At 43.3% G+C, this 27,851-nt stretch overlaps 1 protein-coding gene across 1 annotated transcript in view; it reads right to left on the bottom strand.

Annotated features, from left to right (window-relative positions):
* Positions 1-27,851, bottom strand: part of UNC5D (unc-5 netrin receptor D) — a 73,927-nt gene that overhangs the window by 30,845 nt on the left and 15,231 nt on the right. Inside the window, exons 4-7 of the mRNA XM_086477272.1 lie at positions 8,230-8,410; positions 7,225-7,392; positions 5,801-5,965; positions 418-450 (exon numbers count right to left, since the gene is read on the bottom strand). Of these exons, the coding sequence (XP_086333398.1) occupies positions 418-450; positions 5,801-5,965; positions 7,225-7,392; positions 8,230-8,410 (547 nt within the window). The remainder of the gene's footprint in view (positions 1-417; positions 451-5,800; positions 5,966-7,224; positions 7,393-8,229; positions 8,411-27,851) is intronic.

Genomic DNA, 27,851 nt, shown 5'->3' with positions numbered 1-27,851 from the left:
TGGTGTCCATGTACCGTTACAGGGCGAGGCGCACAGACACCCTTTACCAGTGATAAACGAAGGCCGAAGTAAAACGGAACGAGATCGGACAGAGCCAGTAGCGGAACCAGATTTGAGCTGAGAAAGCCCAACTCCTATATTAATTTGTTTTTTTGTAATTACACTCAAAGAGATCAATTTCGAGATAAATGTGCCTGGAGAAAGCACTCCCAGTCAGACACAAGTTACTGAAGAACGGTCACTTTTCTATTTTTAGCCTAAAACCTGTGATCGCACAGTTTCTAAGAAGATGCCTTCAGTACCCGTGAAAGCCTTTCGTATAACCTTCAGTTTTATTTAGCTCCTAAACAAATAAAACAGAATGGCAGAGAAGATAAGAAAAATCATATTTACAAGAGGAAAAAAAAAAGAACTTACTTTGGGATTTTATTTCATGAAGAGGTTTTTTATCTGAGAGAGAGAGAGAGAGAGAGAAAGAGAAAGTTGCACTTAATAAATTTGCATGGAGCATTCTGTATCTATTTCCTATATTGCTTCTGTCTAGCTCTATAAATGAAAGAGTTTCTGCTTGTTTGCTGACAGTATGAATATTTTATGTTGTCCGTGTTTTTCCCTTCATCTTTTTTTTCTCCCCCTCAATCTCTTTCAGGATGTTTCTTTGCAGTAATTTCTCACTTAGTTAATTCAAGTATTTTTTAGCTTTATTGGATGCTTTTATTGGGAATATGATGTATCTCAGCAATAAGGAAGTTCAATACTTTGAAGTGGATCACTTGGCAGAGAAAGCCAAGAATTAATTATTTCTTTGTATGTTTGATATATGGAAAGGTCAGTGATGGACATTTAAAAATAATTCATAAAGTATACAAACATACAATATATTCGTATTTATGTATCTAAATATACACCAATAGTGACATCTATCTATATGTGTGTATAAAGAACATACAGCATCAATGTGCTACCACACGTACACACAAATACAGCGTAAACGAGGTTTTATCAGTGGCGCATCCCTCACAAATGAGGTTTCTCCCCCTCCCTCGCGGGAAGCACTGAGGTACCTTCACAACCTCCAGCCAGCGGGAGCCCCGGGCTGGGGCAGCGCCCACACCGCTCCAGCGCCGCGGGCGAGCCCCGAGCACCGCCCGGGCCCAGCGGCTGCCGCTCCCGAGGCTCTGCGCGGGGCCGCCTGGCGCTGCCTCGGCACGCTCTGCAGACAGCCTCAGGATCGGGTCAGCCACTCCCACCTGAACAGCTATTCCAGCACCTCTTGTGGAAAGGGTGTCTGAAGAGAACACCAGAACACAACACTTGTGATTTCCGTACAGCCTGACAGAGGCTAGCAGTTCAGCAGAGCCGGGCTGATTGAACAGAATAAAATGCGGGCTATAAATCCTTAAGCGGGTACGACTATATCCGTTTGGAGGTGCTTTGCTTTGTAAGGAAATGCCCTTTGCCTGAGCCGTTCCCTGATGGATCTGTCGGGTTCCTTCCCGTGTGAAGGATCCGGCAGTGGCCACCTCTGGAGGTCGGTTACCGTCACTGTCACTGCCACCCTATGACCTCCCTTGGGAGGGCATCTTAATGGAAACCACGTCAAGGTATGAGATGCTCAGCTTCGTGTTTTGCTAGGTGAGAACATAAGCAAATGGATTATGAGGCACTTTCTATCATTTTTACTATTTATGAAAATGATCAGGTTAATAGTATTTAACCCAAGAGATTCTTGGATTTTGACTTTGCCAGAAAGCTAGGTGTGGGGTTTTCTCCTTCTTGAGGTTTTTATCTTTGCTAGGAACTGATGTACATAACCACCAAACGAATAGTGTCAGACTTGAGCTTCGCAATAGAAACAAACACATTCATGCTGCTGACACACGCTTCTATCTACAGAAACTGCACTAGAATTGAAATGCGTTTGCCATATCAGCTGGTGAGACTGCTAGATCCAGAAGCCTTGTGGCAATATTCAGTATCACGGCTGGTTGAAAAGTGGAAAACAAAATTATTTGTGATTTAGGATGCACTAGTAAAAACATGTTTGTAGCTCATCTGTTTATGGCCTACTTGTTTGTTTCTTTTTTGGGCACTGGGAAAAGAAATCAATAGTTTTTGAAGTGATAAAAAATAACTTTAAAGCAAATAGATAAAAGTAAAAAAAAAAAAAAAAAAAAATCTACAAAACCCTCTCTTTTATTACACAAAGCAAAAGCTTTCACCCCTGCAAGACAGAGAGAAATCCACCATGGAAAAGTACCTACCGAGAATACTGGCAGGGAATAAGCAATGGAAAAACAACTGTGCAACATACCAGTAAGTTATTGGGACTTTCCTGGGTGAAAGGGAGCTTTGCATTGAGTCAGTCTTTGGTTTTCTCCCAATTTGGCAGGCCTGGCAATCTTTCCTAAATATCAAAACCAAAAGTACCTTCCTTCTGCACAGAAGTTTGTATCTATTCACCTGGCGCAAGCCCTAGAAGAAACTCCCTGAGAGAAAAGCACTTCCAGTTGCTCCTCAGTTACGGACTGGGCTATCTGGGTCCATCCAGAAAATCAGAAACCAAAGTGAGAAGAAGGATGTTCCTGTGAAATGGAAGGGTGTCACCTTCGTGTTACTCCCAACCTCTCCTGTCAGGGACCAAATAAAGAACCTCAGAGTAGACCCTGTTTTATCACCATTTCATTTACTGACTCCAAATTTGAAAATTCACGACAAGGATTAGTATTTTTTCTGCCAGTTCAGAATCAGGCCTACCCTCTCCTGGCACCTGACGTTCTCACCCTTACTTGCAGTTAAGTTCTTATCTGTTAACCAAAGAAATGTTTCATTTCTATTTTTGCCTCACAAAAGGAACCTTTTAACAAGTTGTGCCTGATAAATAACCTCCAAGAGATTAGTTTTCTGTAGCACAGCACTGCATTTCCTTCACAGCTCCCCATGGGATGAAAAGCAGAGCAGAAAAGGCACATGTTGGAAGATGAACAGGGGAAAAAGATTTCTAAAAAATAGGGTAATTGCATCAATTCCTATTAGCTGGGAAAGCAATTACAGTCCTAAAAATAATCTGACGCCAGCATATACGTACAGCACGACCCATAAAGGAGTAACAGCAGCACGCTGGGAGATGAAAGCAGCGACAGACGCTCGATAGCTCAGTCTGCGCGAACGGACACGGCAATTCGGCTTTCGGAACCGACAGGCGCTCCCTGGCAGCGCTCATGGCGGCAGGAGGAGGGGACAGGGAACACGGAGGCCGGAGCTGATCTCGGCTCATCACTGAGCAGCGACAGCCGCTCTGTCACTCGGCTGCACAGAATCAGAACGGCGGGGGCTGGAAGGGCCCCCTGGAGACCACCTAGTCCAGGCCCTGCTAAAGCAGGGTCACCCAGAGCGGGTCGCACAGGACCGCGTCCAGGCGGGTTTTGAACGTCTCCAGGGAAGGAGACCCCCGGCCTCCCTGGGCGGCCTGTTCAGCGCTCTGCTGTCCTCAAGGGAAGGACCTTTTTTGCACCAGGGGCTGTACAAACATGAAGCAGAGGGACAGTACCTGATCCAGAGAGCTTGATTTTATACAAAGCATATGACAGACAATGAAAATAACAACAACAACAATAATAATTTCAGGTAATTATTAAAACTAATAATTAGTTAGAGTCTTAGGGTTTTTTGTTTTCCGAGAAGGAAGGCACATTGGCAACTGGCTCCTTGCAGCCTGAAGTTTTTTGCTTTCAATTCCTAGTGGCATTTCTTTGCAGGACCTCTCAGAAGGCCACCTGCTTTGTTTTCCACAGCCAAAACTACTACATACTTATCTGCTGGAAAAAGCCACCCCCTCCACTGTCTCACACCCCCTCCGAGATTCAGTGACCTGTCTGGACCCGCTGACATCCTGCCCCCTGGCGCACAAGCTCCTCGCTCCAGCTGCAGGCCATACAGATCCGGGTCCCCAAAGCCTCACTCCGAGTTCAGCCCTGGTGACCTGTGCTGGGGGTGCGGGTTGATCGTTAAGAGAACGCAGTCACTAACGAAGCATGTTTTCTGTAAAGGCCCGGAACACTGAACCAATGCACCAACGCGTACCGAGTTCACCCTTGAGAATTCTACAAGGCAGCTTTTACATTTTTTACTACAAAAACCAGCCCTGTTCTAGGGAACACAGACACATTTTTAAAAAATAGTCAAAAAAAAAAAGTAATAAAAATATTCGAACATTGCCCTGGTAATGTGTCTGTGAGCAGAACTCCAGACCCCCATCCCTTCCCCCAGGGAAGATGACACACAGGACTGACATGTAGCTACGCCATATGAAAGGATATTACTCTCTAAGGTAGGACCTTGCGAATACTTTACCATCGTGCAGTGTTGTTAAGGCTTTCCTTGTAAGCAGTGACCTGAGCCAGGGCCATCTTTTCTTAACTCTGGTGAAAACCACAGAAGCAGCCAGCTAGGTGGAAAGCCAACTCACACACAACACTAAGTGTGCAGACCTCAGCTGCATCTTTTCATGCCCCTTTCAGTGCATCCTTCTGACAGTCTTCCAACGGAGATGCTAATCTGCAGCCATGAAGGGATTCTGGCTTTATCAAGCCATCTGCAGGGAAGGGCATTCATCTAATGTATGGGAAGGAAAAGGACCTCAGAAAACATCACGTGATCACCACGTTGGTCCTCAAAAGCTGAACCAATTGCAGTGCTCACAAATTATCACTATTCTTTTTTAAAACACGAGGAATTAGGTCCTTTTAGGTCCTTTTAAACAGTGAAGCTTGTCTGCCTGGCGCCTTTTGAGCTGGTGAGCTGTTCTGTCACCCTGGAAACTTTAAGTAGTTAGAGACATACAGCAAGACTGCTGGATACTCCCTCCCTCCAAAACCAAACAAAATCCTATTTATTGTCTCAGCTGAGGTATACATATTTCTGAAGCCTGAATAATACACAGGATACTATCTGGCATTAAGAAATTACTAAAATCTTAGGGCAAAAAAGGGAGTTCTTTTTGTTGAAAGAGGACTACTTAATATAAAAGCAGAGAAAAAGGAGACTTATTTCAGTTCACATCTTTCAGCCCTAGCGTTCCCAATTGCTCCCACGGCTGCCCTTTCGTTGCTAGAAGGTGACGAGGTGACAGTCTCACTTCAAGGACAGGCAGCAGCATTCAGTGTAGGAACCAGCCTCTGCCTTTCTCCTTGGCTTTGAGGCTCTGCAGCTGCCCTGGGTGTTCTGCAGCTCTACAGCTGCTGGGCTGATTTTCTTGGCTCCTAGTTGTTTGTTGATACTAGCAACTACCAAATGCCAGATGCTTTCCAGACGTTTATGAAGGGCAAATCCTTTCACAGGGAACGCACTATAGGGTAGATTTGCCTTTACTTAACTTCTGTGTTAAAGGCAACAAATGGAGTAAACTCTGATCTGAAACAGCTCTTGCACCAAGAGTATTCATGTCGGTGCTTTGCCAGTTTACGTGCAAGAAGAGGGAGAAGGCCAAGTAGCACATTCTGTGAAGTGTGTTATAGCAGGTGGTCACAATGACACACCAAACCCCCTTTATTTGGCTCCTTAGAATCAGCTGATAATTAACAGGTAAAGTATGTTCTCCACAAACCCAGCGACTCAAACCACTGTGCATTTCAAAGTTCACATACAATCATATCACATACAATCTGTTTGTTCCAGTACTATTTCAGCCTGAAGAGTTGTACTGACAGGGGCATGCGGCAGACGTGCCACATCGCCTGGGTTACGGTATGCGTTTTAGGCCGTCCCTCCTCAATCGGTTTCGGTGCCAGCTGTTACTCACCTTGAATGCAAAGCCCTTCAGTGCAATTCTCTGACTCTTGGCTCAAGCCCTCGCAGTACTTTCCTCCGTTCCTTGGAGGTGGTGCAATACACTCCCGGACTCTCAAATGCTCGCATTCTGGACTGCACACGGACCACTCGCTCCACACCTCCCAGTTTCCATCCACTGAATGGGGAGGAAGAAAAAAACAAGCATCATCACTGCACATCAAACTGGTGTAGTTAAGAGGTTCTACCAAGAATACTTGTCTCCTAGGTCTCCTTGGGTCACAGCAAGTAAAAGTATAATTCCCAGGAGAAATAAATATAGTTTAGTCACATGTGAAGTTAAAATCCAGCATGAGAACGTACCACCTCAAGCATGCAATATGGAAGCTCTTAAAATAGCACCAGTATATCACATTCTGCAAATACAGGCAATTAAAACTGCAGGAGGAAACATTTCCTTTGCCACCCAGCTATTAGCTTCCAATGTTTCAATACAAGTCCTACCTTAAAACAGAGGCCACACATTTTCCTACCAGAGAAACGATGCTGACATTTACACAAAGGGCACAGCCGGCCTTGTGGACTTCTGGCTAAGGCCCTGAGCAAGCCAATGGATCAATATGTTGCTTTGCTGACTGATTTATAGCTGTCGCTGACCCTGTCCCAAATGAGAAGGGTTTCCACAGTTCCCTTTCTTTTTCATGCATAAATCAGATTGAAAAACAGTCAGATGAACACAGAGACATATATAAAGAATATTAAGTTCTTTAAAATCCCTGTTCAGGACATGTTATATCTAAAAACTCACAGAAACAAGAAGAGAGATTTGCCAGAACCCAGACACGCTATGCTGTGACCACAGGCAAACACAGAATCCTAAAACGTGCATACAATCCTACTGATGTTCTTTAGCGGCGTATGTGAAACACCAATTCCAAAATCACATACGGGAGGTTTCAGGTGAACAAAGGAAATGTACAGTGTCCAGGGATGTTACCACCATGCTCCATGGATAGCATAAGCTCAATTTCAAAAGGCTGATAAACTTTTGCCAGCTACATAATACCTTTAAGTGAAGCTGCCAGCTTAGGTTTGTGTTTTTCTCTTTCTAGCATTACTAACACACCCTCCCCTTTCCCTATACCCCCTCCCCTTCCCTGTTTTTTCATATTGAACCAGTTGCTGGTTTGTTAGTAGGTAGTTAGCCCTGGTGTAAGTGAAAGCACTGACAAACCTGGCAGATCAGGCCACAGGGGCTCAGACCCTACACAGGGCTCTGCGCTGTACTCTAAACACGGGTGCAAGTATTTCCAGTTTCCTTTTTGACCTCAGTGAGCTCTTGAAAGCTCAGGTGTCTACCTGGCATTTCAGACTGAAAGAGCTCTCCTGTAACTGGGACATCCAAAGTCACTCCTCAGTAGGCTGTGCATATCTCACCAGGGCAAAGAGAAGTGCAGGTAATCTTCTGCACTGACATTCCTTCGCAAAACGCGCCTCCGTTGAGGGGAGCGGGGTTGGTGCAGGTCCGTGATCGCTTCTGCCAGCCCCGACCACACCGAGCATTGCAGTTTGACCACTCGGTCCACGACGACCAGCCTCCGTTAACTGCAAAACACGAACATGCCTGAGGTTGCGGTGGGTGTGCCGAGAGACAGCGAGCGACAAATCTGATCAGATCATTTCGTTCAAAGGCAGAATTTCGTTTTTAAATTCTACAGGCAGATTCCGGGCTGAAGTAGGAGTGTTGCTGCCTATCAGTACACAAAGGCCACGGTGTCAAAGAGCACAAGTGTTTGCTTTGGCAGAGCAGTGCGCCCAGAAGTGCAGCGACTGGTAGAGCCTGGCAGGGAGGTAAAAGCAGGCCCCTCAATTCTCATCGAATATGCTTTGCGTAAATCATAAACAAGACTTGTTTATTTTAACAAGGGCGACTTAGCAATGTTCTGCCTCCACCAATAAAACGTCACATGCAGCAATAAGCGCGGAGAGCAGCCGAGGATGGTCATAAAGCAATGGTTCTGCCCTTCTGTCCTTTGCTGCCTAACATCTGGATTCACCAGCTGGGGCTTGGACACTGCAGCAGCACAGACCTAACTAAGCAGCCCTTCATGTACCTCCCTAGGCCGGTGCTTCAGGGTTTCCTGGTAACAGGCAAGGCTTATTTACGTGCTTTAGTGTGTCATTGCATCTTCTTAATATCTGGAGCAAGGATTGTTGTTACTGACATAACCTCTGGGAATCCATCACAAACAAAACCCTCACAAGTCCAGCCTCTCTAGAAGCAGACACGATCTCAGCCTTGAGCAACAACTGAAATTCCCCGTTACAGGAAGGAGGTTAGCCATTAGCTTTAGAACACGTTGTTTGTTAAAAATATGAAGCGCTCCAGCAATAAAAGCACACACAAGTAAGTTTTTCCATAATTATCAGGTTCTCACTGACCATACACCACAACCGTCGCAGACATGCTCCTTCTCTTGGCAACAATGTTGGCAGCCATGCAGGTATAGTTCCCGGAGTCAGACAGACGTGCCTGTCGAATGATGAGGTTGTGGTCTGCTCTGGTGTCAATGTTCTCATCCAGGTTGGAATCTATGGGCTCCTCGTTCTTCAGCCATTCCACCTGGAGAGGGATGGAGCAGAGAAGAACATGAAGTAGGAAAAGAAAAGATGGAAGCAGGAAATCTGCAAAATGTATTTCAATGATTTCATTATAAATTGTCATTGTGATGGGATTCCCCAAAAGGTAGACATGAATTCAGGAAAGAAACTATTCCCATTCTGAAGACCCTAGAGCTGACTAACAACCAAATGAAATGCTAGGACATAATAAAATTACAAATAACAAAAGAACAGAAAGGAAATGGCAAAGAGCTCGTTCAGAGTTGCATGGGTGTGGATTATAAGGGAACTTTTGTTCTACTGAGAGAAAAGGAAGAATGGGGAAGAAGAGGATAGGAAAAAAAGGAGGAGAGCAACTAATCACACTTTTCCTTCTGTGGTAGGTAGTTGGGAGGCTTTAATCCAAGGAATAAAGAAGTGATGATAGAAAATACTGGATCGTTCTAGCTGAATGTATTCCATTTACCTCCTTGGTTCTCCTCATCATAAGTATAAAAGGAATAATTTTCTTAAATAATTGCATGTTATTTCCTTCGTATTTGTTCTTGAATTTGTACTGTGTACTTTGTTTTTATTGTAACTGTTCATTAATTCAATTATTGTGCTATTTAGGAGAGCCCTTTTGGCTTTCCTAAGAGAATGAAAAAACAGGGGGAAAAGCCTGTAAACCTGTGTAGCCAAACACAGGCACCTGATGCCTGGGGCTAATGACTTCATTCATCTCATAGGGAAATATTTCCTTTGCCTCAAGGAGCAGAGAGAGACATGACCAATGGAGATCAGCAGTCCAAGTGAAACTCAGGCAACGATTGCCACTGCCCCCACCCCCCTCAAACCTCAGAGGAAGGCGGTATGGACTACTAACTCAGAAAGGCTGACTTTTGTCAAAGAAAATGTAAGAAAATCTCAACCGAAAGAGAGTAAGAAATATTTACAAATACCACTCTTGGTATATACAGAGCTTTACCTGTCCAAGCAACTGGACAGTGAGCAGTCAAGCTTCATAACGCATTGGGACGTCATGTAATAAGTATTATTAATTCCACTTTTTTTGAGTGAGAAGCAGACAGAAGGATGAAATCGCTTGACATCACACACAGAGGAAGAACTAAGTCGTCATAACAGATTCCCAGTTTACATAAACATTCATTCTTAAACCACAGACCGTTACTATTTGTTGTCGAGGCACATAAATACCACGAAATGCTGTGTACGATGTATTTCAATACATCTCTAGTTCACCCAACATATCTCTGAGCAGACCCAGGCATTTCTCTACTTGGAACATTTAAAAACAAATAGTTAAGGCATGCTAAGCTGCTGTTACAGAAGTGAAAAATTAAAAATAGAAGCGGTATCAACATCCTCTGTTAAAAGACTGAATCCATGCTAGTTATTTTAATAGTTTTCTTGACCTGAAGGAGGTAGGGCTGTACCCTGAAGTCAAATACCCTTCTCGTCTCAGTTCAGATGAATAACCTCGTTTAGGAACTCGTGGAAGGACTTGGAACTTGATGGTAATGAGCTTATGGATTTGCTAGCTACAGGCATTCATTAGCACACTGTTCTGCGCAGATGGTCTGCAATTTGTAGATTTTCCAGTTTATAAACAAATCTGCAAAAGCTGACCATCAAAGCCAATTAGATTTCATGCCAGACAGCAGGTTCCCCTTCCAGTAGCATCAGTCACGTTGGTTAGCTGGGGACAGAAGGTGTGTGGCTGACACATCCATAGCTTCTCGTATCCCGGCACCGCAGCCGTCAGCTGGGAACTTGCCTTGGAGGGAACCTGGGTCTGTGGCACCGTTACCCTAGTGGTGACGAGGGCGTTAAAGACAGCGATTATCTCACATCTGTCAAAAGAGCACGAAGTACATTATCCATTTCATAGCGAGAGTGGTTAGAAGAGTTCAGCTCTATGCACTCTTTTCCTCAACCTGCAGTTAAACAAGCTGGTAACCAAGGCAGAACGTCCCCACCAACACTTGCATTAAGCGTTCAAGACATACCTGTCCGTTTCCGCGTTCTTACAGAGCTCTGTCGTAACGCTCGCTTGGTTTGGTTTTCCTCTCAAACCTTAACTACTCTCCTTCAGAAATGTTCGAAAGTTTTGGGACCACATGACTCTGTGTGCTGCAGTGCACATCCGAAAATAAACATTTAGAGTGAGGTTTCAAGACAGTTTCTGTGGTATCCCCTATGCCGCCAGAGGGGCAGTGCCTGGCACGGGGACACTTCCCTCAGTAAATCCAGCAGAGACTTTCCACTGGAAGTTCACTCCCTGAATTTGCTTTCCTTAGTCAGGAGATGCAACCGTGCTTGGTCATGAACTTCACACCCGCAGTGGCTTAGGCATCCCAGTTCCCACTGCCAGAAGCACCCCGGGAGATCACACGGCTAGCATTCCCGCTCGTTGCCTTTCACTCCCCAGGCTGACACAGCTGACTTCCAGCTGTATTGACCGAGATGGCCAGGCACGGCTCTGGAGCAGCAGCCAAACAGCCTTACTAAATCCAACAATGCTGAAACTCTTCCCTTAGTAACATCTCTTTGACTGTATTATGTTTTCCTTCGGTCTGAGTACAACGAGAACAGACAAGTAATCCACTTAGTATTCCGTTTCCCTTCTGTGGTTAACTTTAATACTAATTATCAGAGGGGGTTTCAGCAGAGAAGCTAGGAATGCAATTTCAGTTATGGACCAGCAGCACCAGGCATAAATCAGGTGACAGAAATTCAACAGTCACTGTCAGAACAGAACTCACTTTATGGGCACTGTAATGACAAAACAGGAACGTTCAAAGGAATGACAACCGGGTCTAGTGTTACTAGAGTTCATTATTTCTCAAGTGTATTCATAAATTTTGCTTTTTGACTCTCATTAGGTCAAGGGCTTTTGTGAGGCGCTGAGAGGGGCACGGGAGGCTTCAAGGTCCTCATTACTGGTACACCAGCACTTCGGGCTGTCGTTCCTCGAGACAACTTTTCCGGGGGGAAGTGTGCACTGATCCATTGTTTACCAAGTCTAGGACTGCAAGGGCTGGGGAATGAAAAACGTTTACATTAAAGCAAAGCATTTAAAAGAATGATCATCAGGTGAAGGGAGAACATTAGACAGAACATAAACATGAAAGCATTCAGAGATGTGCGATCAGAAGATGATTTGTAAGTGAGGGCACACGTTGCCTTTTGCCTCTTACCTGGAGGCTTGATGATGCTGTGAATACTCAGGACTAACTCCAGCTTCCCCCTCCCTTGATGAAAAATCAGACTTACTCAAACTCATTCGCTGCCTTTGCCTCAGCAGACAAATGCTTTCCAAGATGGAAAACTAAGGGATGAATTTATAGAATAAATTGCTAAATTTAAAGGAGTTGTGATGACAAAAGCGGTGCAACCTTTGGAAGAATTCAGCACACACACAAATCCACACACACAAAACAACCACACCACATAAAGGCAGAGAAACCTCCAGTGTCTCCGTACTGAAAAGAGGCACCGTGTGTGGAACTGCCAACCTGCAATGCCTGAAGCGTAGACTCAAAACTCATCAGCATTTACCTTCCCTCACTTTATCATCAGTGGAGGTCATACAGTTGCTTGTAACACAATGAAATACATTTCTTCTAAAGAATTTGTCTGTCTGAAGATCTGAAACGTTTCTGTCTTGAACCAGTCTTAGAAAGAGCCATAATATGCCATAGGTTTATGTAAAGATATCTGATCCCCCCCTCCCTTAAATCTGCTCAGAATTAAAATACCCCCATCAGTTTCTAACGAAGGCTAATCACGTAATGATCTGCAACAGAAATGCAGGGGCAGATATGGATTAACTCAGCTGCTGCATATTGGGTGGCAGCAGATGAATTAGCATAATCATAAATTTGTTCCAATTACAGAAAGCAATTATCAAAGACCAGCTTACAGCATTATCAAAGTAAAATCAGTTAAATACACCACATCCTAGGTAGGCTATGACAGGAGTTAGCAAACTCTTTTTCTTTAAAAAATAAAGTTTATCCCAGCTCATCCATATTTCTGGCTGCTGTACGCGACACTAGAACAGCCTGTCAGCTGCACGTCACAGGAACCCAACGGCTGGCGGAGCTGCTGCAGGTGATGGAGTCTCACGGTGCTGAGTACGTGCAAAATAAATACCGTACGCCCGCCAGCCTCGTGCGCGTGTATCCACAAGGCACTATAGACACAGCATCCAGCTGCCATCCAGCAAATTCCCACACTCCGGGGACTCGCAAACATCCACAAAGATACTGATGCAGCAGAGCTGAGTTAGAGGCTGTAGGAAAGCTCTGGCAGAGGTGGCTATGGTTCCCCTAAAACTGCCCATTTGATGGGTTATAGTCGTGGCTTGTACAGGAACAGAATGTTACGCCCCAAAACCTGCCTTTGAGCTGCTGGCAGCACCACTGGGAGCGTTTCATTTCACTTTGACAGGACTGTGTGAGGCCGTTACACAGACATCACCGGGGCCATTCGAGGAGAAAAGCTGCCTGACTCCAGGTGAGGAACTTACATTCTGGCTACCCACTACCCCTCCTTTGCCCAATTTGAGAGGGAGGCTATACAGCTGTTAAACCTCCTGTAAGACGCAAGAGCATTCTTACTTGCAATAACAGAAATTACTGTGTTGTTTGGTTGGTTTTAACACCAAACTTCTTATTTAAACCTTGAAGATTGGAGTAGGTCAGATACCAGTTATAGGCCATAAATGATTTGCTGCACTAAGAGCTCTTCATCAATTGTTTGATCTAATTTAAACATCCCAAGAGCTGGCTACCCATAACTGAATCTTCTATTCTTTCTAGCTTGTCTTGTTTGAGACTATAAAGAGATTTAATACCCAACGGGAAGAATACGACTCTGAGCTCTTGTTGGCACACGTGATAATTCTGTAGGTCAGAAGACAAAAGACCTCGGTACTCCTGCTTTTAGATTATACTGTCCTGCCCTTTAAATACAACATCTGCCTTTCTCACGTGGACAATAACCAGAGTACATATCTATCAAAGATAATACAGTTAGAATGTCAGCTTCTCTTGAGGAGAGAATCAATTGCTTTCCCGACGCAAGATAAACGCCTCAGGATTTTAAGATGGGAAAGGTCAACACCTGACTTACGGCAGCACAAATGGTTCTTAGAGCATATCCAACTGACAGATTTTAAATACTCTCTCTCAGATGGAGAAAATAGTAAACACATCCTTAACCTTCCTTTGAGCCAGTACACCACTGTTCATTCTGTTCTTGGAGAACAAGCCGATATTTGTATCTTTTGGATAAAACGGTTTGTCAGTCCCGGATTCACTTAACACAGGGTTTGGGCAGAACGGCAGCACACACAATGAGTGAACAGGCACTTTGCTGCTCATGAGACTGCAGACAACGACGCTAAACCCAACTGTCTTTGGGATTTACGCCTCCCTCATAGCAAGGCAGAGACTGTGTTTCAGTGGAGCAGATAAAACCCAAGTAGCACAGCAAGGAGCGTGACCAGCCAGCAAGGGTACAAGTGACAGGGGGGTAAGTATTTCTCAGGTATTTGGCCACACCTGACTAGACATTAATTTAAAACCAGTGACCTGAGATGAAGTGCTTTGTAACCCCGCATTTTGTCAGTGGGTCATATATGTCTCAGGCTTTTTTTTTTGTTCTGATTTCTTTATTCTTAAATTTCTCCTCCTCCGTGCATCTGTCTGCTGTAGCTGAAGGTGCCCGTTGTCCTGTCATTACCAACACTAGCTCTAACTTTGCAACAGTCAGAACCCTATATGGTAACAAATATTATCCAAAAAACATGTTTAGTGTGAAGCTGTTAAAAATACCTATATATATAATATATATATATAATATATATAATATATATAAATTATATAAAAATATATATTATATATAATATATATATAAAATATATATATATCATATATATATATATGATAAATTTAAATATTCCTGTGATACAGAGGACAAAAAACGTGTGTTGGGGGGCAGAAAGGGTGAAGAAAAAAAAAAAAAAAAGAGAGATGTCTTGATGCACAGACTAAAGAAAATGTAACAAGAAATAATGTGGAACGTAGGTGAATTTTTATGTGTGTCCTCTGTCCGTAATACCCATTTGACATATCCATCATCTGTTTTTTAATTAAACAATCCTCCCCGACAACTTTCAATAGAGGAATAAAGTTTGCACATGAAATTTTGACCTGACAGAACCAAGCTATCCAAACTGACAAGAAGTCATTAAAATAGGTCTCTTAGCGACCTCTCTTTGAATGTTAATTCTTCTTACTCTCCTGTAATGACAACTGCACAACAGTGAACATTACCTTGAAGCTGATTCCAACACATTTTTGCTGTTGCCCATGAAGGTACTTAATTACTTCAATACAAATAACACAGAAGGCATCTCTTCTTGGGCTCTTAGCTCCCCAAGAACAAAAATAACACTGTTATATGTACAGAAGAATTAGGCAATACCATATTTTCCCCTCTACAACCTGACTTTGCAATAAAAAAGAAGGAAGAAAAAGGCTGAGAACTTCTAGCACTCAGAATATCTCATTTCTAGCTGAAAGCTTTTTCTTAACTGGAGAAGAAAACATGTTTGAAGCTGATTTCTTTTCTATGAAAAAGTTTCTTTTAACAGAAAATGTTTACAATAAATTCTCCTCCACATCACGATTAACAGCAGGCATGTTCAGGCTTCCGACAGGGCTGCCGCTGACTCTAGAGCAACCCTAGGGAGGTCGTATCGCCAGGCTAACGTGAGCTTTTGTGAATATTCCCCCTACATTAATCAGCTCAGGCCTCTGGCTAGGAAAAGTTCTTTCCACCTTATCATTGATTTAGGTCTCATATTCCCCCACCTTTAAAAGCCTTATTAAAAATTACTTTTTCAGTGACCTATAATGTTTAGTGGAAGAGAGCGAGACACATTCCTTTCAGATCTAGCATGAAACTCCTAAAAATTCAAGTGTGTCTGAGCAGGAGAAATCTTCCTTGGGGTTACAGTGAGAACGGCCGGGCACAGGCAGCGCAGGTGCTCCACTTCCAGCGATGCATTAAGATGCAGCGTATCCCCGTTACAGCTTTATTCTGCTTTCGACCTAAGACTCAAACAAGTCAGTAGAAGAAGCCTCCATCAGCGTAAATCATTGTGGGAGACTAATAAAAAACAAAGGCCAGTTTGCTGGCTACAAACCATCCGTATCTACCTTTATGATCACACAGTTATTTTATCAACACAATCAAAAACCATTCATCTTCCTTGCTCGGAGCCGATCGCCAGCAACACGCAAGAAGCAGGTCAGCTGTACCTGCTGCATTTTTCTAAATTAATCCACTGAGGGGATACTGTTACCGAATCGTTTAATCACATGCTGTCATACTGGTCTGGTAAGCATATTTTTCCTTCATTAGATTGAATATATAATCTCATTACATAAATCTGACACACTGACTAACTCATAAATCAGCCCGGGCTTTTGGGGGCTGTGCTGTGGAAAGCGGCGCAGGACCCTTCTCTGAAGTGATGCGCTCAGGTGTTGCGAGAGGGATCACCTGAACACTCAAGTGCCACATGCTGCTAATGCACGGTTTCTTTCTTCTTGTTTCACTCTGTGGCATGCAGCTGGTGGATTTGCTGCGTGCAGCTCCAACAGCAAGGGACGCCAAGGGACAGTGCTCACTCACGGCACTCTACATACCTCAGCTCACACTCTGAGCTATGGCCCGTTCACAACGAAGTGAGCATCTGTCTTTGTGTGCTTCAAAATCACAACCAAAAATTCATATTGCTGAAAAATCCAGAGGAGGGAAATAAAGGCTAACATGGGAGGAGGTGAGTCAAGATGAAATTAAAATATGCTTTTGAGTAAGTATAATGGGAAAGGTGACAGCCTGTACGTGTGTCTCCATTTATAACGCTAAAGGTGGGCAAGGAGCTGACTCAGACATGCTATTTTAAAACATGACTATACAGATACGTTGCTAAATATGCCGTTGCTAATGGTACATTGTCTGGCTGTTAAAGATATAATCAGATCCACAAATAAGTTTACCTTTATTCCTATTTTTGGAGGAATAAGTATCTAACATTAATTGGAATACTGTTTTTTACCTCCATGCAAAAATTATGAATGAATCAGCATTCATAAACCCAAAGGTTATTATGTGGGCTTACATGGTAGTCTTCCAGTGGGGCAGTGCACACAAATGACTTGACTTCAATTATTTTATGGTAAGCAGAAATAAATGATCTAGTTGAAACTCAAATCCTAGTCCCCTGACTATAAAGCTCAGCAATATTAGTGAGCAGAGGAGACTCATCTAGAGCTTTTCTTCTTCTAAATAACTCAGAATCTAAGGATATATGGTAATCCGCAGACCTTGGTTCGGAAGTATGCAATGCACACTGCACGGTGCTCAGGACTGTGAATTAGGATGGTTAGAAAGAAACAATCGGTGAAAGGCTCCAGGGATGGTGCTTGTGGGGCCACCCCGGTGAGGTTTTCTTTGCTTTTCCATGCACAGACATTTGGAAAGTAATTATAAATGCAACTGACACTGAAAATACATTTTCAGATAAGATTATTGGAAATGATGTTTACAGTGTTTTGCTAACATGCCATCCTGATAGGCAGTATCACATTTATACCAAATTCTTAGAGATAAGAAAATCATCACAGAAAGCTCATGCTAATTGAAAACAAAGCGTGCAAATAAAGAGATTCCTCTTGCATTTCTAACTGCCTCTGACTAAACGGCACTGCACGCCGTTACAAAAGCCCACACGTCAGATTACTGCTCTCAAGAAGGCTCAGAGGAAAGGTCCAAGCCTTTGAAAACTGAGTGTCAGGAGTATTGCTCAGGTAGAGCACACTCAGTGTGAACGCGATCCTGCCGAGGACAGTCTCTATTTGCTTCAGTAATCGTACCCGAGATCAGCTGGTCGGTTGTCACTGGTTTGGTCGGTTGTGTGGCCGCCTCATCTCGATTATTAGAGCAACGCCACAGCAAACGAGGTATAATTGTGCTGTTCTCGGGAGTTACGCTGAATCATTAATACATGATGTTGCTCTTTTTTGTTCGCACCCGTCAGATACAGTAACTTCCAGAGTGTAACTGTGAGATAGCACTAACAGAAACATCCTTTAGATCCATTAAAGAATCACCTTTTCCTACACAGTGTAAAAATATTTAAACTCAAACTCTTTGTCTCTAGTTGAAGAAATACAGTTATTGGTTAACAAATCTGTAACGTTTATGCTGTGTCGCTGGACACACGCTGAACGCAACTGAGCACCAGATGCACAGCGTACTGCTTCCTCTTGTAACCCTGCTGGCGATTAAAACAGGTGTTGATCTATGGCCAGAGAGGCAAAACGTTCCCTAAACCTTTACCGTTACAGCATTTCAGTTCACCGTACTCTAATGGTATTTATTCCAGATTATAGAAGGACCAGCACAAGCATGTTGCACCTGCAGAATCCGAACAGAGAGAACCCTCACCACATTAGACACCAGGGCACGTTGTAAAAGAAACACAACTAGAAATGCAGTAACTAACACAACGGCTACTTTGAAGTTGTTAAAGACCCTGAAATTCATAGCTACACAAGTGGGTGTTTTCTCATACCAGGTTGGTTGGGTAGGTTGAATGTTCAACCAATCCACAATCTTTTCACTTCTGAAAGAGCACAATGTGCTACTTCTGGGTTTCTTCCTGTGAAGACAAGAAATCTCTGTAAGAGGGTAAATTTTCTTCTTAGACGCTGACGTTTGTATCTCTAAATGGAGCTCCCAATACGTGCAGTAGGACAAAGCGTCATCTAATCATTGGATGGCAGTGCTTTCCTTTGGGCCCACTGTCAGTCCAGCTGCACTGTACCCACACGTGTGCACTGTCCATGTTTCAGTCCACAGAGAAAGGAAAAAATGTGTTTGCATTCGGAATGCATTCAGTGTGTGTGCTGGTGATGGGATGGAGATAGACGTGTTTGGAAATACGTAATTAGACCAAGCGTTGGGTAGGAACAGGGAAATGATAAGAATCTTGGGAAAAAACAAACAGGAGGCTTGTACACATCTCCCTCGCTTGCGGGAGGAGTGGTTGATCAGAAAGGATCAACATATTTGGCAATTCCTGATTTTGAGAGGGAGACAGAGTTGGTAGAGGAGCTTCCTTAGACATAGAAAGGAAAATTCAGTTGCATAGAAATCACAAAAATGAAAAGGAAGAGCAAGAACAGCTTCAAGGGCAATTAACAGATTAAGAAAAAAACCACTATGAGAGCATGGACAGTAGTTCATCCCAGGATACTCACTTTCTAGCAGAAGACACGAATCTGCACTGAAGCGCAGCAGGTATGGAGATGCTTTACTCCAAGGACATCTTGCAGTTCCCCCTCTCGATTAGAGCACCAGTCAGAACTGACAGCAGAGCAGCTGCTCTCGCTGTGACTGTGAGGCACTAACGCGAGAGGATCAAAAATCGCCGATGCGCTCTGGTTTGCTCCGTGAAGCTACACCCCAGAGACGTTGTCCTGGTGAGCAGCCAGGCTCTCCCAGCACCACTCGGGCTAGAACTGACTCCTAGCAGATTGTTCCTTCTCTCACTCAGCCCTCCATGCACCTTCCTCCTTTTGCCCCAACTCAAACTGTACTACACATTCCCGACATCTTGATGACTTTGGCTAGAAAAAAACTAAAACCAATTCTAAGAGAAGCTTTCTCCATAGCTTTGAAGACATCATATATCCTTCCTGCCTGTTTCTGAATGCAGGAAGTAGGGAAGGTTTGAGAAACGTTCTGCCGTGCTTCTCTTTCCCAGCAACCCCTGCATCTTTTCCTTTCACAACAGCCCACTCTCTGAGCAAAAGGTACCGTGTTGCTGGATTCTAGTTGCCCACATGACATTGTCAGGTCTTTGTAAAAGTCCGTAAATAAACCAACACAGCCTTCTACCAAACAGAGATCTAACCTTCAGGAATCGGGGCCAGAAAAACCAGACAAGTTCTCTAGGCACTAACACAGCACGAGTAAATAACCACAACAGTCATTCCTCCTGCTGACCAGAACAATAGGCCAGTATCGATAAAGCCTCCAATTACCTTGTTCGGTCAAAACGTATGCCACAGTAAAGTTTCCAAATCCTTGTAGGATACTTTCACACAACTACCTTTATTATTTATAATTATAATGATCAAATCTTGTAACTTATGCTTTCATGTTCAAACACTCAAAACTAAGAACATTTCAGAAAATAGCACCAGAAAAATATATGCCACTACAGGACAGTACATCAAAAATAGCAAAGCCCCAAAGCACATGTCTTTATAAAAAGGAATTATCGATTCAGGGGAATTACAAAGTTATCTCACTTGCCCCCCCATTTTAGCAATCTGTTTCAGAAGTGTTTTGCTCCAGCATTTGTTTCGGAACCTCAGTACCTCCTGGCTGTACTGATTTACTTAGAACCAGTCAAATCTCATTAGGAAAACAAACATTTTTTTCTACTGGAGGAAAACACAGTACACAGTTCACTTGCTTGCAGGAAATCCAGCACACACACTTATGTTGGAGAGAACATCCAAGGATTTTTTTTCCAACAAAAGGTGTATGTGCAGGGACTAAGATGCTGCCAACAGCCGCAAAACGTACAAAATCAGCAAAAGATGCACCTGGAAGCATCACTGAGGAGACACAAAGAGAGCTGACAAATACTGTTGTTTCACATAATTGGTACTGGTAGAAAGGGGTACAGGTAAAAAAAAATGAAGTGACAGACGTAACGCGTTCCAACAGCGCAGCGGCACAAAAACGGGGGAGAGGAGAGTATAATCTCAAAGTGCCTGTCAGGGTGGCAGGAGGCGACAGACACAGTGAGTGTTCCTCCTCTCTCTAGTGGCTGGTCTAGATGGGAATGAAAAGGCAGCAGCAGCTTCTACCTGAAGAAACAGCGCTCAGCTCGGCAGAGTTCTGCTAAAGTCCCTGAGTTCAAACCATGCTAAACACCCTCTGAGCTTGATTTCCAAGACAAAGCCTTGACCACGCTTACCTGGAACTTAATTATCTTTGAGCCATAAACACGTACCAGAAGGAGGGTTTCCACAACACTGGAATATATCGGGTATTTCTTCTGGGCAGTGACATCGTAGGGACAAATGACAGGCCCAGTCAGACAGACTGCATCTCGGGCACAGGCGCAAACAGTCAATGTAGATGACGGCTGTACTAGGGAATGAGAACAACTGTTGATCTAACACAGGGAGTCTGAATAAAGAGGGTTGTTTTACGCAGGTCTCACACAGTCCAGGACTCCCGGAGCCAGCTCACCTCTAACGCGATGTATTTTGCATGAGGCTGTGGAGACTGGCAGGGCTTTTACGATGAGCTTGAACAAGGGGCAGCCACACGGAATACATGAAAAATGCTCAGTGCATCCCTACAAGAAGCCACTTGGAAATTCCCCTTGACTCAAACACTCAAAAGGCACCATTTTATCTGCCCACGTCACTTTGTTAACACTACGGTTTAAAACAATGCAAGACAGTCAAAGTCTTAAAACCACACCATTCTATGCTGGGGCTCAGCAGCCAGCTGGGGGTGACTCGCGCCGCACACGGGGCTCACCCTGGTTGCTCCCTCAGGTGTGTTTTAACACCAACGTTTGTTTCCCAGTCAGCTGCCTGCAGTGGGAACAGGGACAAACACTGGAAGGAAAGCATTGCAGTGACAACATGGGCTCTCCATAACATTTCAGAGTTGCCAATGTCCAAAAAAGAGCATAAAAAATATATCCAGTTCAACGTTAAACAGCTTAACAATAAAATTTTTTAAAAACATGATTGTACCAAAGCAAAAAGAAAACTAATAAACTCACCATTAACCTAAGGTGCACAAGCAGATAGCCCAAGTCATGTAAGTGGCTGCGCTGCCCTGAAACGTACACAGCTCACAAACCCCACTGGAACGTCCAACATCTTTAAGAGACGACCAGCTCTATGCAAAACCATGTCCTTTTGATTCCCCACTTATACAGAGTAACTGTGCAATCTAAGGCTTTTTATTTTAGCATATTGAGCAATAGCATTAAAGTGGTTTTTACAAGCACTGATAATCACAAGCCTTTTTTGCCTTTGAAACCTGTTCTTTGTTTGAACCTCTACAAAGTATTACCCCAGGCTCTGCGCTGTGTGTATTACAGCTGCTGGTGTAATACCTCATCCCTGCTCCAGGTTGAGAAGGGAAAAAAAAATGTTCAGGGCATTGAAGATGAAGTATTTCAGGAAAACAGACAGAAAGGTGATGCCGAAGCAGACAGTTCTCTCCAAGAAGAGAGGTGATGAAGGGCAAGGAATGAAAACTAGATTTGACCAAAGATGAAACAGCATATAAAATAAACTAAATCCTGATTCTGTGTTGTCTGTGCTTCCTGAGGCAGTCATAGGCTTAAACAAAAAGGCTTTAATTGAGCAGAATAAAGAGGCCCTATTTATCATGAGATTGTCACGTGCTGAACACAGTCAGTCCAGACCAGCAGGTCATGTATTATCCATAATGACTGCACATTCTCAACCTTTGCTAGATGTGAAAGTATGAAAAATGAAAATTATGAAGTTGCTCTTAAAAGCAGCTAAAAATCTGAACTGAACAGGGCACATTTGTGTCTGTGTGCGTGTGTCTCCAGCAGAGAGAAATGGCAGAATTTTAAAAAGCAGAACAAATAAAATTGGAGAAGAAATTACCAGAATAATTGAGCAATTATGAGTGGCTGCCTCATGGTTTCAGCAGAATAGAATCTACATTTAGAAATTGTTTCATTGGGTAGGGTATGCTGAGAACTGATAAACGGGGATGAAAGGGAAGGTGATTCGATCCTCTAAAACTCGTAAGGGCTCTGCAATACGATTTTATGTTCTAAGCGGGTTCAAAACTGCTTTGTCCACACACGCAGCCGTTCAGTTTCATTAGCCTGGTAGCTGCTGCTTTAATCTGGCTTTTTTTCACCATACGTACAGTGTTGGATAGTGGCTAACAAAAATATCTGAACTTCTTTGGATGCTTGGAGGAGTAACAGGAATAAAGCAGCAATGATGTACATACCTGGAAGAAATACCTCTTTTCCCCAGCGAAATGAATAATTGGTCCTCAGTCTGCAAGTGGTGCTGTAGTTAGCGGAACATTCACTCCCCAAAGACAGCCTTAGACAATTAAGTTATGAAAAATCATGATCTGTTCAAGGATTCACACAATGTGGCTTGACTCTGAAAATGCTTCTTGCATTCTTACGTGTGTAGTGTCTTCCAAAGGGATATTGGTACTTCGTAATGCTTTACTGCTTTATGCCAAAACTGATCTAACATACAACTCTACACAGAAGACACTTGTAAGTTAGATATTTGTGCAGTTCTTAATATCTGCAGAAGATTATGGGGGAGAGACATATATATACACAAATATAGATATATAACTGTCATTAAAATGTTGCTTTCTAGAATAGGTTTTTTTTTCCCCTGAAATGTCAGTATTTTAAAGGTCTAACTCACAAACAGCAACACCACAGAGTACACATACCAATTCAACCAGAATTTTAAGTTCTTGTATTTGTCAGCTGGCTGTCACCAAATGACCTGAGGGTTACATACGCCCTACTGTAAGTGTAGCACCTCGGAAGACCTTATTAATCATTTTAATACCTTTATATCTTAGAAGTCTGACCTGCCAACCATCATAACATAGCATGGACTGTTTCAAGGTGAAGGTATCTCTTTAGAGACATTAGCAATTACCCGTAAACTTGGATTTGTAATACGACCAACTTCTTTTCAGAAACAATACTCCTCATTAACAGTTTGGAGTAACACTGCAGTCGTAGGCTGAAGATCTGAAGTGTAAGACGACATTCCCTCCCGCAGAGTCGGGGGCGGTTTAGAGACCTTAGAGCGTCAACAGCACTGTGCTACCAACCAGCTACGGAGAAACAGCCGGGGGTGCTGAAGTGCTGAAACCTACTTATCATTGCTAACGGTGAGAGTTAAGAATTTGCATAATTCCTTCACAAAGCAAAAGGAATTTACGTCGCTGTTCCAAATGCAATGTCATCTAATGTTGTCGTGTCTAAGTTAACTGTACATTTCTCACAGATTTCCACAACTTTATGATTTTAAAAATGTGAATGTTGGCTGCAGGGGTTGCTTAGAAGTAGAACCAGTCTATAGGAAGAACTTACATGTAGATAAATAATAATAGAGACGTACTGCCCGTACCTGAGCTCAGTCTTGAAAGTGAAATGTCTTCTGTGAAAAATGAAACACTCTTACTGTATTTGTAACTAATGTGCCTTAAAAGTAAAGCAAATATTGATATGCCAGACACCAGACCCAAGATCTATAACTAACTGTATCAAACGCATGCTGTTTGCATTTAGTAATCATACTCTGTTCTCTATAACGAGAAACAAGATTCATTGAAGACTATAATTCACCAGTCTTTTTTGCCATAGTGTTTTACTACAATACCATTATCCTGCCATATTACATTTTACTGGATGTGTACACGTCCCATAAATACACAAGCCTATGTAAAATAGGCAGCAATGACTCTCACTACTTTCAGAATACTTGCAGCTTTTGAATTTTATGTGGGTTTCACATTTTGTTGATGTGTTGGCGATGGAGTATGTACTGCCCAGAAGAGAAATGATTTTACATTTCCATTAAAAGCTATAGCGGTAAATAAACCATTGGAACTCATGCAGATACTCACTGGAACATCTACAGCAGTTCATTAAAATGTCAAAAACCGTGTTAAACATTTGAAAAAGTAGCACTGGCTACAGCACATTTAAAACTTAAATATATGCATATATTAAATGATAAAGATATTTTAGAGTATTCCACAAACCTCTGCAGAGCACTCAACACAAGTTCACACTCATCAGTAATATTTAAGCACAACAGCTGCCCTTTTATTACAAAGAAAAGAACAAAACCCCAAAATCAGACAGCAGACGTAGAAAGAGCTGCAGTGGCCACTAATGCTCAAATATGAGCTATTCAGAGGTTTAGTCTCACAGAGTATTTATTTACAATAAAATGGATTTAGAATAAACATTAAGGTCAACTTCTGCTCGGATCTGCACCTCATGCATCGCAGTGGACTTCAACACTGTTACCCATCGGGCATTTCTAGGGGGGAAGTGGCTCTCCTGAGCTAATTCTGTATTCAGCACAAAACTGCAGGTGTCACTTTAAGCACCGCAGTGTTGTTCTAGTAAAAATAAGCACGATCTAGTACGATAAAGATTTTTTGGGGTTGTTTGTATTTATTTGAAAGCCTGAGGTTTATAAACACTTATCCCTAATATCACAGTGTAAATGCACTTCACTACCAAGGGACTGACATTTCTAAGTAACAGCACAGAGCTACAGTAACCACCAGCCACGACAGAATGGATTAAATTCACCACAGGCCAAGCGTGTGCGAGCCCGTGGCAGTTTAGAAGGTGCTCGCTTTACAGGACTATCAGTTCCGCACCCTCCTTCCAAGCTAAGACTAAGTTCACCTTAAACCCAGCTCTCAAGAAGGTGACAGAAACTCCTTCTGAGGGTTCATTTCAGTACGGAATACAGAAGCTTGCTACCCAGTTAAAGAAACATTGAAAAACCAGATCATCAAGTCCACTGAATCAACAGGAACAACCTATGACAGCTTGAGAAATGTAAAGCCCTTCCGTGACTGGCGGAAGGGTCAGTAGTAATACGCCTCCAACATACCACACCCGCCTAAAAAGATTACTAGCTACAAAAGCAAGCACTCTTTTTGCTCCTGTACCAAAAATAATTAATATTTTACTCTCTGGAGCACTAATAAGGTAGAACACACGGAATGGAGATTGTCCTAAACTTAATTAAATGGATATTGACCGAGTATTTTCCAGATTACGGTTCAAGACTGGTTTGACAACAGTCACAGAGCACAACATCATGACTACCAGGAACCAGACCGTAAGAAGGAATTGCATCAGTGAACTGGAGAGGATGTTATAATTTATTCTGTTTGCTGACTCTGTTGCAAACCACCAGGATCTATTAGTCATATTGATTCCAGATGCTACGCCTAAGCTGGTACAGAGCTGCATAAAATGACAGAATCAAGTTGTCCACATTCTTCATTGTTTCACTGTGAAAGTAAATGATTGTGTCACTGAGAGGCAGCGACTCTAGTGCTCAGTATGTTCTTAAAATTAACAAAAAGAAAAATATCCTTTGGCAAGAGTACAGGAAAACACGAGGGTTACCCACCTGCCAGCATTATGGATATGAAATCTTACCAAACTTGCTTTATATGTAGTCACAAGGCAATAGGTGCGAACAGCACTGTATCACATTAATGGCAGGACCGTAATACACAGAAAATTGCAGGACAACACGTGTTTCTCAAGACTGAGAGCTTAATACCTCTTCAGAAACGCGCAGCTCCCATCTCCGTGGCTTTGCGCATCGATTTAAAGCCGAGGTTTGTACAAAGCGGGGGGTGACCAGGCCCGGCCGGCTGCCTTACGGACCCAGATGCCTTTAACTCCCGTCAACAGCTTTGTGAACCCACATACCAAGGGTTACAGAATCTCACACAACCTGGTAGCACCTAAAACTCCTGCCATCAGGCTATACATGGCATCAAGCACCAAAGCCCACTCCAGTTTCTAGCCCCACAATCTGAACCACACAAATGCTGGTTTCCACCCGTGGGGGCCCCGGGGAAGCCAGCTTTATGCTGACGGTGAACGAAAGAAAAAAGACCTCCAAGAGGATATGCTTTAGAGAAGAATTACTTAAACGCAGGAGGAGGAAGGAGAGAGTATTAAACACAATGGAGGAGAGACTGAAAATGCTAGCACTCTGCATACACACAAAGAACAGCAAGCTTGTCAAATGCAGCAAAAAGGAGGATCTATTTTTTACGCCTCCCCCCCCCACACACCCCCAAAGAAGAAGAGTTTCAAGAAACTGAAGAGAACACAGGCTAGAGGAAAACTATTTAAAGTAAGACTAAAAGGTCAGCTGAGAAGATAAGGAAAGAAGATGTCAGGAAATTCACTTGAGAAGATGTATAGGGGAAGAAACGAAAGGTCTTATTATATATTGTACTCTATGAAACAGAGCAGTGCCTAAAACCCATCAGGATTACAGGAACACAAAGCAGAATCAATCTACACCACTTGTTGACTGAACCACACACTGAAGCTCCAACTTCAGCGTGTTCCTACTTGTGTGATCCCAAGGTGGACTGCACAATGGCTGAGGAACCTTCTTCCAGGACTGGGATGATGTGGAGAAGATGCCTGACAACTTGAGAAGGAGGGGCGGGGAAGTAAACAGAGAGACTACTGAACTCCTTCAGGCACGATGCAACGTGTTTGCTCTTTTTTAAAACGGGCTCAGCCACGCCGCTGGCTCCATGTCTTCATTTCGCAGTGTCAAGGCTGAACTGTAGCCATTTACAAGCTACACGCAGGACTTCAGAGCCTGACTAATGCTGAATGCAGAGTACATTTTATGCAAGGCTATAGGTTAAGGATATGCTCTCAAAGTCATCTAAATCCAGTATAATACTTTCTTGGTGTGAGACAAGGAGTGCGCCATGAAAAACTGCTGCGTCTTCCTAAGAATAATGCAAAGTAATAAACTAAACTCACACAACAACAAGAAAGCACAAAGCACATACACAAAACATAGTACTGTGCACTGGAAAAAAACCTACAACCTGAGAATGAGAAGCATTTTACCTCAATACCATGATGCACTTTTAACAGCAGCTGAGGCTACTCACACCTGGGGCTGGTTGCCCACCAGGACAAAATCTGCAGGTATTTCTGACAGATTTGCAGAGAGGAAGCGATGGGCTAACTGAGCTCATGGAGCCTGGTGTAGCTGTGCACTAGCCCAGGGTGCCACAAGGACTGAAGAGGGACACAGCACCTCAGCTGAGCTGAGCTGCTCTGCACCAGACCCCGTATTCGCTCAAGCCGCAGTAAAGATTTCTTTCTAGTAGCACGAGTTTGTGTGTGACGGCCAAGGGCAAGTCAGACTAGCGGATGATGCAGCTCAAAGAAATGCATCATGTTTTATATCACTGTCAAATATGCTTCCCTTCCCAAGTTTCTTCAAAATGTTCCCAAAACAGCAAGCTGTACATAATGAGCAAGGTTAGTCTTGTGAAGAGATGCAAGGCGGAAGGGGTTACTCTGGCAAACTCAGTATCCAACTCCACATTTTCTGAGAGGAGAACTCAGCCCTCCCTCTCCTCTCACTCTCATCATGCCAAGGAAAATCAGGAATACTGCCTCTGATATCCATAGAGGGACACAGCCTCAGTAATACAAGAAGCCGGCCCAGAGATCCAAGGCCAGGCACCCACCC

The sequence above is a fragment of the Leptosomus discolor genome, chromosome 23, assembly GCF_034619465.1.
Source record: "Leptosomus discolor isolate bLepDis1 chromosome 23, bLepDis1.hap2, whole genome shotgun sequence".
In the NCBI taxonomy this organism is placed as follows: domain Eukaryota; kingdom Metazoa; phylum Chordata; class Aves; order Leptosomiformes; family Leptosomidae; genus Leptosomus; species Leptosomus discolor.
The sequence above is the reverse complement of the archived record's forward strand: the minus strand, read 5'-3'. Positions and strand labels throughout refer to the sequence as shown.